At 37.7% G+C, this 16,544-nt stretch overlaps 1 protein-coding gene across 3 annotated transcripts in view; it reads right to left on the bottom strand.

The window, feature by feature from the left end:
* Positions 1–658: 658 nt before the first annotated feature.
* LOC118827165 (coiled-coil domain-containing protein 60-like) overlaps positions 659–16,544 on the bottom strand; it is a 60,593-nt gene continuing 44,707 nt past the window's right edge. For all 3 annotated transcript variants that reach the window (XM_036598410.1, XM_036598411.1, XM_036598412.1), the window contains 6 exons: positions 14,743–14,830; positions 12,930–13,007; positions 10,638–10,775; positions 7,493–7,648; positions 5,783–5,972; positions 659–2,915 (listed from right to left, as the gene is read on the bottom strand). In XM_036598410.1, the coding sequence (XP_036454303.1) occupies positions 2,814–2,915; positions 5,783–5,972; positions 7,493–7,648; positions 10,638–10,775; positions 12,930–13,007; positions 14,743–14,830 (752 nt within the window). In that variant the 3' untranslated portion in view covers positions 659–2,813. The remainder of the gene's footprint in view (positions 2,916–5,782; positions 5,973–7,492; positions 7,649–10,637; positions 10,776–12,929; positions 13,008–14,742; positions 14,831–16,544) is intronic.

The following is a 16,544-nucleotide window of genomic DNA, read 5'->3' as shown; positions in this document are numbered from 1 at the left end:
ATCTCATGAAGTTTTAGGTCAGATTTATGCAGAAATATAGAAATTTCTAACGGGTTCACAAACTTTCAAGCACCACTACATCTAGTCGTATGTGACCCTGGTTAAATTGAGTTTTCTAAGAGGACAAACTTCTGCACATTTTTTTAATGAGGGAAAAAATAAAACATAAAATGTGTTGTGTGCAAAAGTTATGGTACATTTTATGTTTTTTTATTTAATTTTTTTCTAGCATGTTAAACTCAAAAAGCTAATAAATAGGAATTGTGAAGACACCACATGAAGCACTGCCATCTTATGTAATAATGTAATGAAACATCACTGGAGTAACATCACTGGGGCTCAATGTGCTTGGAGGAGAACACTAACTTCCAATTCTGTTATGTCAGCTAACAGATGCCCACGTTGGCTAGCATTGTGCTGAAGGATGGGGGGGAAGGAGGGCCATCCTACCCATCCAGAGAGAGCAAGGTCTAAGAACCCCAGTCATGGATGGCGGTCACATCACCGGGGATCAAACAAAGCAGACATTATAGAGGAGAATTTAATCTCACCGAGCAAAGAAACTGAATCTGGGGAGAAGATGGACGTGTCAACAAGGACGATTTTCCATCAGAGGGACCTTCGTAATCTTCATTTATTCTTATGAATGCGTTCTTTTTTTGCATCTTTATATGTACAAAGTTGAAACACAGTGGATATACGCATTGGATGTATATTAAATAACAAAAACAAAAGTGTCGGAATACTTGTTTCCCCTAAATGTATGTCAGAAACCACAGAAGCAAGTTTGTTTTTGAGGTTACCAAACAACTCGACACAGTTTGAAGCAAATGTCTAAGGATAGAGGCCTACAGTTTGCACTATACTAATTCTTGACTACAAGCTGCCATTACTTGTTAGCTACATTAGCCGTGTTGCTCCGGTGAAAAACTACAGAAGCAAACTTGTGACATAGACTAAAGTCTTGGCAGATTATATTTGGGGTAAGTGTTGGGAGGGGTGGGTGGTGCAAAACTATTGCTTTAAAGTGAAGAATGCAGACCATAAAGACAGAGAACAGGACGCTGGTCTCCAGTCACTCGAATGATGGAGAGAACAGATGTTCACCTGTAAACAGAGAGCTCAGGACTCTTCATATGGAAAAGAGAGGCCCATTTGAATTTGCTTTGACACAAACCAAAACAAGACGATGGGGCGAGGGGGGGGTGGGTGGGGGTGAACAGAGAGCATTTAAAGCGACATGCCCCTCCAAATATAATTGACCAGCAAAGACATGCTTGGTATCCCCATGCGGAAATCTGGTATATGGCCATATATACACATATCACAAAGGGTAAAATATATGGTCATATAGGTAGTGTACATATAGTGTACACATATTTTACATTTGGCACTTTGTAGTTCTACAATTACAGACTGTAGTCCTTTTACCCTGTTCTTCAGTGGTCAGGACCCCCATGGACCCTCACAGAGCAGGTACTATTTGGGTGGTGGATCATTCTCAGCACTGCAGTGACATTGACGTGATGGTGGTGTGTTAGTGTGTGTTGTGCTGGTACAAGTGGATCAGACACAGCAGCGCTGCTGGAGTTTACAATGGACAGTGAGCGTAGAAACAAGGAGGCGGTCATAATGTTATGTCTGATTGGTGTGTGTCTGATACAAACACCTGAAGATTTTTAAAGCAAAAAATCCAAATGAAGTACAATAAACTTAAGTACCATTAAGATAGCATTTATTAGCAAGATATTCCATCCATATTTTATGTGATATTTAAATGTTTTCTTTCATATATTTTTAGATATATATGTGTTACACATGGCTGAAATATGAATGGACCAAAACAAATGGCCCAAAATTACTTCGAAAAATGTCTGGTTCCATTGACTTTATTGCTTTGCATTACTTTATTGGACATTAAAAGTTAAGTATGTTTTTTCCTTCTCCTGTAAAGTTGTCATTTTGGAGATACGAGGTTTTGTTGGCTCTCTAGCTGTCTATATATAGCCTGTAGCAAGAAACATCTATGGCCTGTCTATATGAAATGTTTTTTTTTTCAGTTAACACTGTGCACTAAACAAAGTGATGCATTTTATTTACTTGATTCAAAAACATAATTTCTTCCTGAATGAATAAAATACACAACATCAATGCGGTTTCAATCTTTTTACTGTCGCTGTGTTGAAGTACTGTTTTCTTCATGTGTGAATGATTTTAACAGATATAGTTATAGTGTGTACAGAGAAAACTAGTGCATGCATTTTTAATGTCATTTTTATGCAGTAACACTATTTTATTTACTTTTTTTTTACTACCAATGTTGCACCCCAGTAGGATCTCTGGGTCTTGCCTGGCCACCCCATTCTAACAGATCCATCCGCACATCTGATTAAAATATCTTGCTTCTTTAGTTTTGCACTGGAGCTGTGGCTTTGCAAACTGCCTGCCTGAATCATCAGACTTGCGTCAAACTGTGTGGGGTTGTTAGTTAATCTCTAGACTTGCTTATGTGGTTTCTGACTGTGTGGTTGTAAAGTACAGACAAAAGTGCAGACAAAAGGCAAGTTCAACTACAAAACTACTGCTGTTTTAAGCTGTTCAATATTCTTTTGTTCATTTGTACAGATAACAGTGAGTCACACGGTGTCAGAAACCACACAATCAAGTCTGTTGAGTGAATTAAATTTTTCTTGCAAAACAGTCCTTAAGAACACATACGAGGAAGGGGGGGGGCGGAACATGTCTCATAAAGAGTGATTAAAGAAAGTATGATAGCAGAACGACAGAAAGCAAAGAGACAAAATAAATGATCTTCAAGGTTTTATACTAAGGGTTGTCTGAGGAAGATTAATTCTGCCACGCAGCCAGCAGTCATACTCCTCTACGGACATCCTCACTGCATTCTGACGCACTATCTGCAGGAGAGAGAGAGAGAGAGAGAGAGAGAGAGAGAGAGAGAGAGAGAGAGAGAGAATCAAAACAGTGAATAATTTATATAGCACCTTTCTTACATAACAATGATTTATACCCACAAACAAAAATTTAAACAAAATAAAACAAACATACGGTGCTGTGTGAAAGTCAGAGACCACAATATTTTTATGCATTTATCATTTTGCTTAACTAACTGAAGTAATTAAGCTTTTATTTTGTATTTAATTCATATTTCTTTTCATTTTACGATTATATGAATTGGGTTGGTTGTTTTAATAAAAACAATAAATTCAAGTAGATCCAACGGTTTGGAAAGAAAAAAAAAAAGGAAAATCTCTTGGCCATTAAGATTTGCAGTCAGTACTTTCAAGGTACAGTATGTAAATGTTCTCTATGAAATGTTAATAAGTAATATTTAATAATGAACCAGTAAAATAAAAAAAATCTTTGCATTAAAAGTACATTGTGTTGATTTAATTTAAATAGACAAAATTAAAATTAAGTACAACCTATTCATTTATCAGGAGATATTTTTGAGATACGGGATACACCTGCGTAAGGAAGGAGGACGTCAAGGAAAAATAAGTGAAAAACGTGGAGTTCAAAAATGAATTAAAAGCTACAGAGAAAAGGGGACTCCTAACAACCACCTGGAAGACCTGGTAGACACCAAACCTGCCCCCATCAGATAAACAGCACTTAAAGCTTTCATCTCTGAGAGAGAGGAGAAAGTCAAGCTGCTTCAGATCTGAAAACATCCACAGCCGTCCTTCCACTGTGAGAAGACGAGTCAGTGCTGTAGTGTGATGTAAACGGAGATTTTCCATCAGATTGTTGAGTAGAGTGAGAATATAAACACCTCAGTCTTCATCTATAATTGGAATGTGTTCAATCGGACTGGCAAAAGTCTTTGCATGTAAACACAGACACTGATTATATGCTGGTGAACTCGGAGCCTTTTCTTCTAAGCTGTGGTCAGTAAACTTGTGTAGAGCAGACGACTGAAGTTAGAACTCAGACAGACTCTTTAATCTCAGAGCTGCTTCAGTGTTTTGACTGAGTGGTGCTTTGCTACACACACACACACACACACACACACACACACACACACACACACCCTCCAGTCGTCTGTTGCGTCTGCAGGTCCGTACTGGCCTTTCTGAGGGCCATTTGAAGGATGGTTCCTGTGTGTAATCACACAGTCAGGAAGTGAGGGTAAAAGATAAATGAGGGCTGATTATGAAGAGGAGTATATCTGTCATCTTCTCTCTCTTTCTCTCTCATCTTCTCTCCAAAACGTCACACATGAAGCATCGTCAGAGGAGTAAAACACTCTTTTTAGATTAGCTTTTCTCTACAGTTTATGTTTGCCTTATTATTCAACAAGGTTCGGTCGGTATGATATTTATTTATTAATTTACTTTATGGCTATTTGTTGTTTTCATTAAGTAAGGAGAGATTATTTGTTGTAAGTGTAGCTGACCGTTCTTAAAATTCATCGTTCACGAATCACAATTTAATTACATTTTTATTTCCTTCTCGCTTCAGAGCATTTCATTATTTATTATTATATTTCTCTGAGATCAGATCGCTTGTTTTGCTTATCATTGTTTTTATTTTTAATTTTGTATTTCCTTCCTTCCTCGATATTTTTATGCATTTATCATACTGAAGTAATTAAGCTTTTATTTTGTATTTAATTTATATTTCTTTTCATTTTACGATTATATGAATTGGGTTGGTTGTTTTAATAAAAACAATAAATTCAAATAGATCCAACGGTTTGGAAAGAAAAAAGAAGGAAAATCTCTTGGCCATTGAGATTTGCAGTCAGTACTTTCAAGGTACAGTATGTAAATGTTCTCTATGGAATGTTATTAAGTAATATTTAATAATGAACCAGTAAAATAAAAAAAAATCTTTGCATTAAAACTACATTTTGTTGATTGTGAAAATAAACGAACACCCCCTCTACACTACTGCATATTTAATATGTTACTGTTACATTTGCTGTTTATTTGCTGGGAAAAAAAAAACAACGGCCTGTGCAAAAGTTATGGTACATGTGGTATTTGGTATGGTATTTGTGTTTGTGTGTTTATGTGTGTGTGTGTGTTTGTATGTGTGCATGTGTTTAGGTGTATGTGTGCATTTGTGTGTGTGCATATGTCTGTGTTTGTGTATGTGTGTTTGTGCATGTGTGTCTGTGTGTGTGTGTGTGCATGCTTGAGTGTTTATATGTGTGTTTGTGTGTTTATGTGTGTGTTTGTGTGTGTGTTTATGTGTGTGCATGTGTGTGTTTGTGTGTATGTGTGTGTTTGTGTGTTTGTGTGTGCTTGTGCATATGTATGTCTGTGTATGCGTGTGTGTTTGTTTGTGTGTGTGTTTATGTGTGTGCATGTTTGTGTTTGTGTGTATGTGTGTGTTTGTGCATATGTGTGTGTGTGTGTTTGTGTGTTTGTGTGCGTGCATGTGTTTGTGTGTGTGTTTATGTGTGTGCATGTGGGTGTGTTTGTGTGTGTGTGTGTGTGTGTGTGTGTGTGTGTCTGTGTGCGTGCATGTGTTTGTGTGTGTGTGTGTTTGTGTACCGGAGTGGTGTTTCCGTTCTTGTCTGCCATGTGTGTATATTGTGTGTGTGTGCATGTGTGTGTGTGTGTGTGTAGATTTATCTTTTTTAAATATACGTATGTTGGAATCATGGAAAGACTGAAATATTTAATTTTTCATAGTCACTGTGAAACTTCATTAACCATCAAATTAATGATTGCTCAGTTGCTCATGCACTCCTTTGAAAGGCTGTCTGGAGACTTTTGGCCTGAGAGTGCAGACTGGGCTCTGAGTCTGTTACCTCTATAGCCACACACAGGTCGGGGCAGCAGAGCTCCCAGGGCTGAAGGGAGTTTAGGACCCTGAGGAAGACGTGAGGGCGGATCCGCAGTGACCGCTCTGCCGTGAAACGCTTCAGCTTTTCCAGCACACATACCAACTTCCTGTCCAAGTGTGTGTGAGGGGGAAGGCTGCCGAGCAACGCAGCGAGCCTGGAATGAGGGCACACACACACACACACGCACGCACACACACACACACACAAGAGATACTGACTTAAATAACAACAGGTTCTTCAACAGGGTTTTAAAGGGACGCAGAAAATATTTTTCATTTTTGAACTCTCTGACCCCACCCCCCCCTTCCAGTCTACACCACAGAAGTGCTTTTAGGTAGACGAGTAGGTATTTTATTATTATTATTATTATTATTATTATTATTATTATAATGTGTACAGTCTTGTTTTGCAAAACGAAAAGTCACCCTTGACATTTTTGCCACTAAAATAAACAGAAAAAGTCAGAAGTGCCCAGAACTTGGCGATATAGAATAGGAATGTAAATCAAGTGTAGATGTAACTCATTATGTAACAAAGTAATTTCATAAATCAGTTATAGAAGTGTTCTACCTGTGTTTATTATTTGCAATAGCAACACAAATTTTTTTCACAGTAACTGCATCATTCTGCAGAGCACTGGTTGCTAAGGAACTGTTTACTCTGCAGCTAATCATTAGGCTGTGTTTACATGTTAAAAAATTTTTTTTTTCATGCCTCAAAGTGGTCACAGCTGATGCTACATGAAACCACACAAACACTAATGTGTTGACAGCAATACCAGCGAAAATGGATTATTATTAGAGGAGAGCCTTTGCCATTGTTTACTGTTTATTTCATGCGCTGTACTCTTATTTTTTTTGTATGATACTGTGTTTGCAACGAGACTTTCGGCATCAATGGCTCATAAAACAAAAAATCAACATCTGTTTTATTCCACCTGCTGTGTTTGATGGTAAAAGTTGGAAAACTGTACTCTTGGTGGAATGTACCACCTACAGCTGCGGTGGTGGATATCCTGGTTGGCCATTGTCCATCTATTATAGCCAACATGTAGATGCAGTATTATTAATTTCTACTTGAGCACATACAAAAACATAAAATTATTACATTAGGTAATATACAGAAGATAATATTTGACCTGCAGCATGTTTGATCAGATTCTGAACCTGTTATTGCCACCAAGTGTTTAGGTTTAGCAACTGCAACAGAACAATTAGACAAACTGGAATAAGCCATTCAGCAAACAAGATGGGCTGTGAAATACAAAATAACATTCAGGTTTATCTGGTATTTAAAAAGCTGAGCTGAACCTGATATTGTGAGTTGCATTGCTTTATCTATAATGCAGAAGGGCACAACTTTTTGCAGTGGAAGCAATTGTCAGTATGGAAGCACATTTGATGCAACATTCGAGGCTTCTTTGCTTTATTTTTTTCTTTATTTTGCAAAACTGTAGAAAAATGAGATTGTTATTGCAGATAACATAACAGCTGTGATGATCTACTGAACTTGTACCTGTATTGAATCCCAGCCATAATTGGCTATAGCACACTCCCTCTCACGTTCTTTGCCTAAATGCAATGAATCTATAATGAATTGTGTAAATTGAACAGCTTATTGCACATAAATGCTAGTCTAATGTATAAACAACGTATTTAGTAAACAAACACACACCACTGGGTGCTGTAGGGTCTGTCTGGTACATCTGTGTTCTCTGATTGCTGTTCGCCCAGTGTAAAGGTTACGGAGCACAAAGAGGAAGTGAGAGATCTGTAGGTAGACACATTGGAGAGGATCCGATATCTCTGAACTCCACTGCTCCATCGTTTCCTACAGAGAGAGAGAGAGGAAGAGAGAGAGAGAGAGAGAGAGAGAGAGAGAGAGAGAGAGAGAGAGAGAGGAAGAGAGAGTAAAAAAGTGAAAGGATGTTCTGTTTGTGAGCTGTTTGGTGAGACAATATTTAGATGGTCCCCTGTTGGTGGTTTGTATATAATCACCTCTTATTTAAAGGAAAATTTAAAAATTAAATATTGATTAATTAAATCAATAAACACTAAACAAACTCATTCAAAGTGGTTTGATTTTGATTGAAATGCTCTGTTCTAGAGAAAATGACTGAGCCAGAATTCATAGTGGTGATGACAGGAACCAGATGTATGAAGATTTTAATGCCTCTGAAAGCTCCCCAACAGAAAGATACTACGTGATATGGTTATAAATACGCTGCCCGATGCTTCAGACATTGTTTTACGAAAGTTTTGAGAAGGTTTTGGCCAAAAACATATTTTTAAAAGCCATTTATGGTTGAGAAGTATGTGCAAGGTGTTGCAAAGCAAAATAGCCCCCAAAGAAAAGATGTTTTTTTTTCCAGTTTTAACACTATTTTAGCATCATCAACATTACATATAAACTCAGAAGACACATGGGTAACACTTTCTATGAATGTCACGTTTGTAAGCATCTATAAACACATTTATAATATGTTATAAGGCATTATAAACATGATTATAAATATTTATAAAAAAGAATTACACTGAATTACACTTTATAGCCATGTTTATTATACATTATGAATTGTTAATATAATGCATTATAAGTAGTGCTAATAACATGTTAAAATGTCAGTGCCAAAGAAGTCAGTCCCAGCTTGGAGACTGCAAAGTAAAGACAAATACCAAGCTAACGGTGGTGTACATTACCTTTCCCACATTGGGTAAAACACTGATGGCAGCACTAGTTTAAACTCTGACATTTGAAGCCTGTAATGTGCTTTATTGTGTATGTTTTAGTGTTTCAGTAAATCCTTCAGTAAATACTTCAACTTGAAGCCTCACTCTTAACACTGGAGGAGGCTTTAGTACAGTACGCTTCACTTTACTTAGAGCGGATAAATACAACTTATGAGCTCTTATAATTTGTTATGATCAGTACTTACAATGCATTATGGTAACAATTCATAAAGCATAATAAACATGGCTATAATGTATAATGCATTTTTAAAAATATTTATAGCTATGTTTATAATGTCTTATGAATCCATTATAACATGCTATGAATGTGTTTATAGATGCTTACAAAGGTGACATTCATAGAAAGTGTTACTGACACATGTAGGTTCACTGGTCATTTTGGATAGTTAATATAATCTTATTTGACCCCTGGTTCCTATCACCACCACTGTAAAGAAATCTTAGTCGTTAAGTTTCTCTACAATTAACCATTTCACATCAAACCACTCTGATTGAGTTTATTAACATCTCAGCATGTGAATTATGCAGAAACTTACATTTGTGCATTCAATTAAACATAAATGCACTTTAACCTGCCTCAGATACTTAGTTTTTTTGCAGGCCAGACTTCCGCCTGAGAGAATTTGGTGGGTTTCGTTGCTCATTGTGGCCAAGAAAAGCACCTACTTTGGTGGTGGTTTTCACCTTTTTGGGCAGGTAATGCTTTGTTTTACAGTGCATTAAGTGCTACACATTAACCAGGTAAGTGTAAGGTAAAAATCTCCAATGTACTAGGTAATTATTTTGGGTAACATGACGGTTCCAAGGCAGTCTAGCAGAATGCCTGAGATATTAATTGGATAAGTATGTGGAAAAAACTCTATATTGTTCAAAGTGCATTTGTGAGTTCAGACCATGCCTTCAACATGGTGGTGGTAGTATGAGGGAAGACTGATTGAGGGAGGGTGGAGTTCTGGGCAGCTTCTGCCTGTAGCTAGAAGGCCAGATCCCCCTCATGGCTGTAGCAGGACTGATGTTGGACTGAGGAACAGGGAGGAGATGGGGTGGTGGTGGGGATTGCGAACGCTTCGTCACAGGAACGGAAGGTGGGGATGTGAATTTTTAGGGCGTTAGATTGGAAGAAGGAGGGGTTTCAGGCATGTTCCTCCCTCCAAACTTCAGTTATAACACAACTACATTAGAAGTACCAGTAGTTGTATGACATGAAAAGATTGTGTAAGAATAACATATAAAGAGTCTTATATAGCTTTATATCTGTTTATTACCATTTACTTCAAATCTTTTCACATCTTTGTTTTTTGCGCTGTCACTTTTAAGCCATATAACTTTAGCTGGTAACTTGAAGGTGTTTCTGATTTACTTTCCTGCTTAAACATGTGACATTACGTTGAAATAGCACAGGTATGTTTGCACCTTGTCACTTTGTCCTTTATCAGCTAAATAACTATAACCTGTAAGTCCTTTCAGTGTAATTTAGTGACACTGTCTTGGTGCCATAATTTAATCCAACATATTAACCCAGCACTTTGTAAATTGTACCTCATACTAACCCAATTAATATCTAGAACTTGTTTGTTCTTTCAGTGTAAGTGGTGGACTTAATTCAGAGTATTTGCGTTTACAGTAACTTTACTGTAATTTCGTCTCAGAACTTACTATCATTTCAAACAAATGAATTGCGGTGGTACTTTGGAGTTTGTACCTCATAGTTACCAGGTTAATACCTAGAACTTAAGGGAGTGTAAATGACAGCATTACCTAAAAATCAGACCGCCTATGTACCTCTATGGCCAGAGCACCTGAGGAAGAGACCTAAACCTAAATCTTAACCTAAACTTTACCCAAAACCTAACACTGAGTTTCAGCAAATAAAAATAGGGGACCATAACAATAAAGCACTGCCATTATTATCTAATAACTTTTTGAGTTAGCCGGTCTCTACATGTGCTTTAAGAAAAGCAAAGTTATACACATAACATGGCTCAAAAAAGCAGTGCTGACTTTACAACATATCTAGAGAATGGCCAACTTTTCTCTTTATGAGCTCTCTTAGCTTTGAGGGGACTCACTTAGCACTGCGGTCCAGAGTATCTGTTAAACTAAGTGCCAGCTCCTCTGCCCTGTCTTCAAACGCCAGCCTTATCTCATCCAACATGACCGCTTTCCTGTGGCTAAATGCGGTGGTGGCAGGCCGTCTGGAGGCGGAACTGGACAAGAAAAGAGGAAGAGAGCCAATAAATTAGGCAAGAATTTTGGTCTTTTTCGAAACTTGTGAGCAACAGTCCTGTCAGACACAGAATGACACGAATCTACACAGCGTGTATCTGCATGAGTTTGTGTCATGCAGTGAATAACAAGTACTTTGTAAATAGGCCTACTTGGTTTCATCTGTGGCTCAGATCGTACTCTTTGGTGGCATAACTGGTCAGCTCCTCCACTGATACAGTCTATCTTCAAACATGGTATATATTATTAAAGAAAAACAACTGATCTGATTCTTACCAGCCCCCAGGCCTGTAGCAGGAGCTGGTGGATGTATGCTAAAGCATGGATGTACACCAGGGGTACACAACTCCGGTCCTGGAGAGTGGTGTCCAGCACAGTTTGGTGATTTACCTGCTCCAACACACCTGATTACACTTATCTGTTAATTGCCAGGTTAAGTGGGTGTGTTTGAGTAGGGAAACCTCCATACTGTGCTGGACACCGGCCCTCCAGGACCAGAGTTGTGTACCCCTGATGTGTACTGTTGAAAAAGATGGTTCTTCAAGGGTTCTTTAGTAAAGATAATGGTTCTATATAGAACCATGAGCACTCAAAGGACCCTCTTGAATGGTGAATGGTGGTTCAGATTGATGGAGACTGTGCTGTATATGGTTCTATTTAGAACCTTTATGAAAATGGCTCTATATAGCACCAAAAAGAGCTCTGCTATTGTTAATGATGGCAAACTTTTAAAAAAAAATGTATGCATGCAAAGGGTTCTTTCAGTGTTCATGGTTCTATATAGAACCACTGTCTTCACTACACGACCCTTTAAGAACGTACATATCAGAGACCCATAGTACCATGCAAATGTCTGTAACCACACACTTAAAAGTGATGGTTCTTCACCAAAAAGAGTTCTGCTTTTGTTTATGATGGCAAACTTGTCATAATATAAAAACTTTTTTTGGTGCTATGTAGAACCATTTTCAAAAGGGTCGAACCATCTACAACACATTCTCCATCAATTTAAAGGACAACTTTATGATGCAAAGAACCATTTATGCACGCAAATGATTCTTTCAGTGTTCATGGTTCTATGTAGAACCATTGTCTTTACTAAAGAACCCTTTAAGAACCACCTTTTTTAAGAGTGTACATATTGGAGATCCATAGTACCATGCAAACGTCTGTGACCACACACTTAAAAATGATGGTTATCCAAGGGTTCTTTAGTAGAAAAGAAAAAGGTAGAACCATGAACATTCAAAGAACCTTTTCCACGATTAAAGGGTGCTTTGCATTGTGAAAGCATTCTTCAGATTGATGGAGAATGTGCTGTAGATGGTTCTATATAGAATCTTTTTGAAAAGGGTTCTACCTAGTAACAAAAACGGTTATTCTATTGTTATGATGTCAGGCTTGTTACAATAGAATAACCTTTTCAAAAAGGGGGACCCCCAGAATTTTGGTTTTGAGACATTCAGGGGGTCCAAGAAGTTAATTAGGAGGTCCCAGATCCGCAAGTATAATGAAAATTATACAATGTACCATGTTTTCCTGCTACAGTAGTACATTCAAGGGCAGTAAGAAATTTTACGTGTAAATATTTGAGTAAGTCTTAAAGTTATGAGAGTAATTATTGAATTAATATAGGCTAATCTAGACTGATCCATTATTCTATTGAGTAACAATAAAAATAATGTTATATATAAGTTGAATGCAAAGGTTTGGTCACCCTGGTCAAAAAGTTGTTTTGGGTTCTGTATGGAAAAAAAACATTTCTTCACATTATTAGAAAAAAATCTAAAATATGGCTTTTGCAAAATTTATAAAGCATTTTATATTTTTTTTCCCAAAATGTTCAACTTGTGCACTAACTTTCTCTTACAAAGTGTCACATCTCATTTCCTGTAGAGTATGTGTTAATGTATTTTCACTTACATAACAAAACAAACAACAAAACATGTAATGTGATTAGACTCAGATGGTAAAGGTTTATTTATTTATTATTTTTTTATCATTTTCAAAAACAACAAACAAAAACACACCTGTTGTCCAGAAAACAAACACAAAGAGATTTTCCCTTGCATCTTAAAACATAAACACCTTTAAATATCTGTGACAGTGTATGTGTATGAGAAAACTAGACCCACCTCTTCGGCCTCGGTGTGTCCACATTCCCAGTGACCGCACTGTCCAGCCTTGAGGAGACACTTCTGAGCGCCTCACTCCTGGAGGAAAACAAACACACAACCGACTGAAAGGAACACATTACAGCTGTAGAGATCAGCTACTCTGAGCACTCACCATCATAATGAGTTAATTTCAAATAACTGGTCATTGAATGAATTCATACAATTGAGCTTGCTCAGTTAATCATTTCATATATTATTAAAACAAACAAAGAAAGCAATGATAGCAGAAAGGATCTGCCATCACAGCAAAAGTGCACTCAAGTAAAACAGATCACAGTTGTTACACATTAAAACCTTACAAAGTACACAATGTGGCCATAAGTATGTGGACATATGACCATCACACATACATGAGCTTATCAGACATCCCCCCATTCCAAAACCATTGCCATTAATACGGAGTTGCCAATCCTTTCCAGCTATAACAGCCTCCACTCTTCTATGAAAGCTTTCAACAAGAGTGTATCTGTGGGATTTTGTGCCCATTTTGTCTAAAGAGCATTTGCGAGGTCAGGCAATGATGTTGGACGAGAGGGCCTGGCTCCCAGTCAAAGTTCAAATTCATCCTAAAGGTGTTCGATGGGGTTAAGTTCAGGGCTCTGTGCAGGCCACTGGAGTTCCTCCATACCAAACTCATCAAACGACATCTTTATGGAACTTGCTTTGTGCACAGGGACACAGTCATGCTGAAACAGAGAAGGGCCTTCCCCAAACTGTGGACATAAATTTGGAAGGATATACTTGTCTAAAATGCCTTTGTATGCTGTAGCATTAACATCACCCTTCACTGGAACTAAGGGGCCCAAACCCTGTAAAACAGCCCCAGACCATTATTCTTCCTCCACCAAACTTTACTGTTGGCGCTATGCATTCCAGTAGGTAGTGTTCTCCTGGCGTCTGCTAAACCCAGATTAATCCTTCAGATTACCAGATAGTGAAGCATGATTCATCACTCTAGAGAACATGTATCCATTGCTCCAGAGTCCAGTGATGGTGTGCTTTACACCACTCCAGCCAACACTTGGCATTGCGCATGGTGATCTAAGGCTTGTGTGCAGCTGCTCAGCCATGGACATCCATTTCATAAAGCCCCCAACACACAGTTCCTGCACTGATGTTGCTTCTAGAAGTAGTTTGGATCTCTGTTGTATAAGCTTGTATAATCTCCATAGAAAAGAACTGCCATTAAATGAGATGCTCTGGAGCAGCTGCACATGAGTCTAGGGTCACTATTCCCAATGCCAAAGATGGGCTCTGGGGGTATAAAGCCCCCCAGCCTTGGGCTGTGGAACAATGTAACTGCGTTCTCTGGAGTGATGGAGCTCCATCCAAAACCTTTGGGATGAGTTGGAGTGATCCAGAACTGACCATCCAACATCAGTACCTGACCTCACTAATGCTCTAAATGCACTCAAATCCTCACAACAATTTTCCTACATATATTATAAAGCCTTCCCAGAAGAGTAGAGGCTGTTTCTGCAGCAAAGTCCCTATTAATACATTTGTGCTGGATGAGAAGGTGTCTACTTTTGGACATACAGTGTTTGGCCTCATTTGACCACAATGCTGACTGTATTGTATTGCACTATAACAAAAGCTGGCTGTGCAACATCTCTCTGCAGGCTGTAACATTACACCCAAAATGCAACAGGATAGTGGGAAACTAAAAGCTAAGACTTATTAGACAGCATAACAGAAAGGTACTTGGACCCTGTGGGACCCATTAGGAAGGGAATACATAGTGGTGAAATTGTAGCCCATGGGAGTTTACCAATCAGTTTCAAAGCCATACTGCATCTCTGAGCCATGCAGTTCTTTAGCAACACTCTTGTGTACCTCCTCCAGAAGCTTCCGCAAGTCTGAAACACACACACACACACACACACAAATTCATGTATACAATATATATATATATATATATATATATATATATATATATATATATATATATATATATATATATATATATATACACACATATTTATATGTGGGTCATTCTCCATTTGGAGGGGAAACCGTGTCCCAAAGGTTGCAGGGCTTAAAAAGATGCTTCAAATATTAGGCACAGCTCCAAAAGTCCATATGTACATTTACACAGTTGACCTATTTAGATTAATTAACACTTTTCCCTCATGATTTCTCTGATTTTTCTTTTTTTATACTGTTTATATCATTAACGTTATACTACATTTAAAAATGATGTGTTTTATTTGAAAATTCATTTGTCACAGTGATTTTTGTCACTGGTGTTATCAGGACTCTTATGTTACCTTTTACCACAGTATTTTCAGCTCTATTAAACTGCTTCTTTGGGTCGAGGCTCATCAGAGAGGAAGCGTCGCAAGGCATGAGAAGGCGAGTCACACTTGCTAACTATATTTCATAAATTTATTAATAATTTTGTTTATCAGGCAGCACATCACTTTTATGTGACACAGGTGTTATGTGCTTTATCGGCTGGTTCATTAAAATTTTGTCAAAATAATGCCAAATATTATTTTTATTACTGATTTTAAACAGTTGCACAAGGTTACCTGACGGCCAACGAGTCAGCCAATGTACAAATATTACCGTATTACAGATATTACGGTTAATGGACATATTAAGATTATTTAGTTTTGGGATAAAAGAAGATTTTTAAGAAAAATGTATCCACCTGAATTCCCACTCCGAATGGAGAATGACCCATGTACAATCTTAGCAAACGGGGTTCCAAATAGTATCCAAAAAAAAGTAATTTGACATGCATCGATAGCGTAATACTGATAGTACCCCCACATAGAGGAGGTACTGAGTCATGGTGAAGAACCATCTAACTAGGCAAAGAACTATTTAAGCATTAGAACATTTTTAAGAACCCAGCAATTCAGCCCCACCCATTGATTTCAGCCCAAACTGCTCTCTGATGCACATTACAAGGCAGCCAATCAGAACAGAGGCCAATTACATATAATAATAACAAAAATAGCCAGTTTGAATGTAAAGGATGTAGAGAACAAAATAGAAAACGATCATGTAAAAATGAATATCTAACAGGCCTCAGGTGTGAAAACACTGTTTTTAATGAAGAACTGAGAAAGCAAAGTGGACAGTGATCTGATAAATTGCCTGCTGGACACCAGTAACTCCACACACTGGCCACAATCAGACTGTGTGAAGAGTTCTTTGGAATTAGACACGTTAAGTGTGAGATAGAAATGCAAATGAATGACGGGCGTCCGCACGTCACCTTTAGCGTTCATTCAAAATGTGGCATTTCCCAATAATTCATTATATCAAACTTGATAATAGTCTTATTTATTGGACTAAAAGATTTTAATTACTAAGTATGGTAATTGTCATTTCAATCAGCACTGATCACACACTAAAATGATTTTAAATACATTTAGCATCACACAACTCATTGAGAATGAAATGTGTTTACAAATGAAATGAAATTTAGACAACAGGGCTTATAGAGGATGCATCTAGGAACATCTGAGGAACACATCCTAGAAGATTGTAGAAGACTTTTAGAACACTGTTCAGCCAGACAGCACACTGTATGTGATATAGATCACTTTTTGTGTCTAA

The sequence above is a fragment of the Colossoma macropomum genome, unplaced genomic scaffold (assembly GCF_904425465.1).
Source record: "Colossoma macropomum unplaced genomic scaffold, Colossoma_macropomum, whole genome shotgun sequence".
Taxonomy (NCBI): domain Eukaryota; kingdom Metazoa; phylum Chordata; class Actinopteri; order Characiformes; family Serrasalmidae; genus Colossoma; species Colossoma macropomum.
Note: the sequence above shows the minus strand (reverse complement) of the source record. Positions and strands in the feature narration are given on the sequence as shown.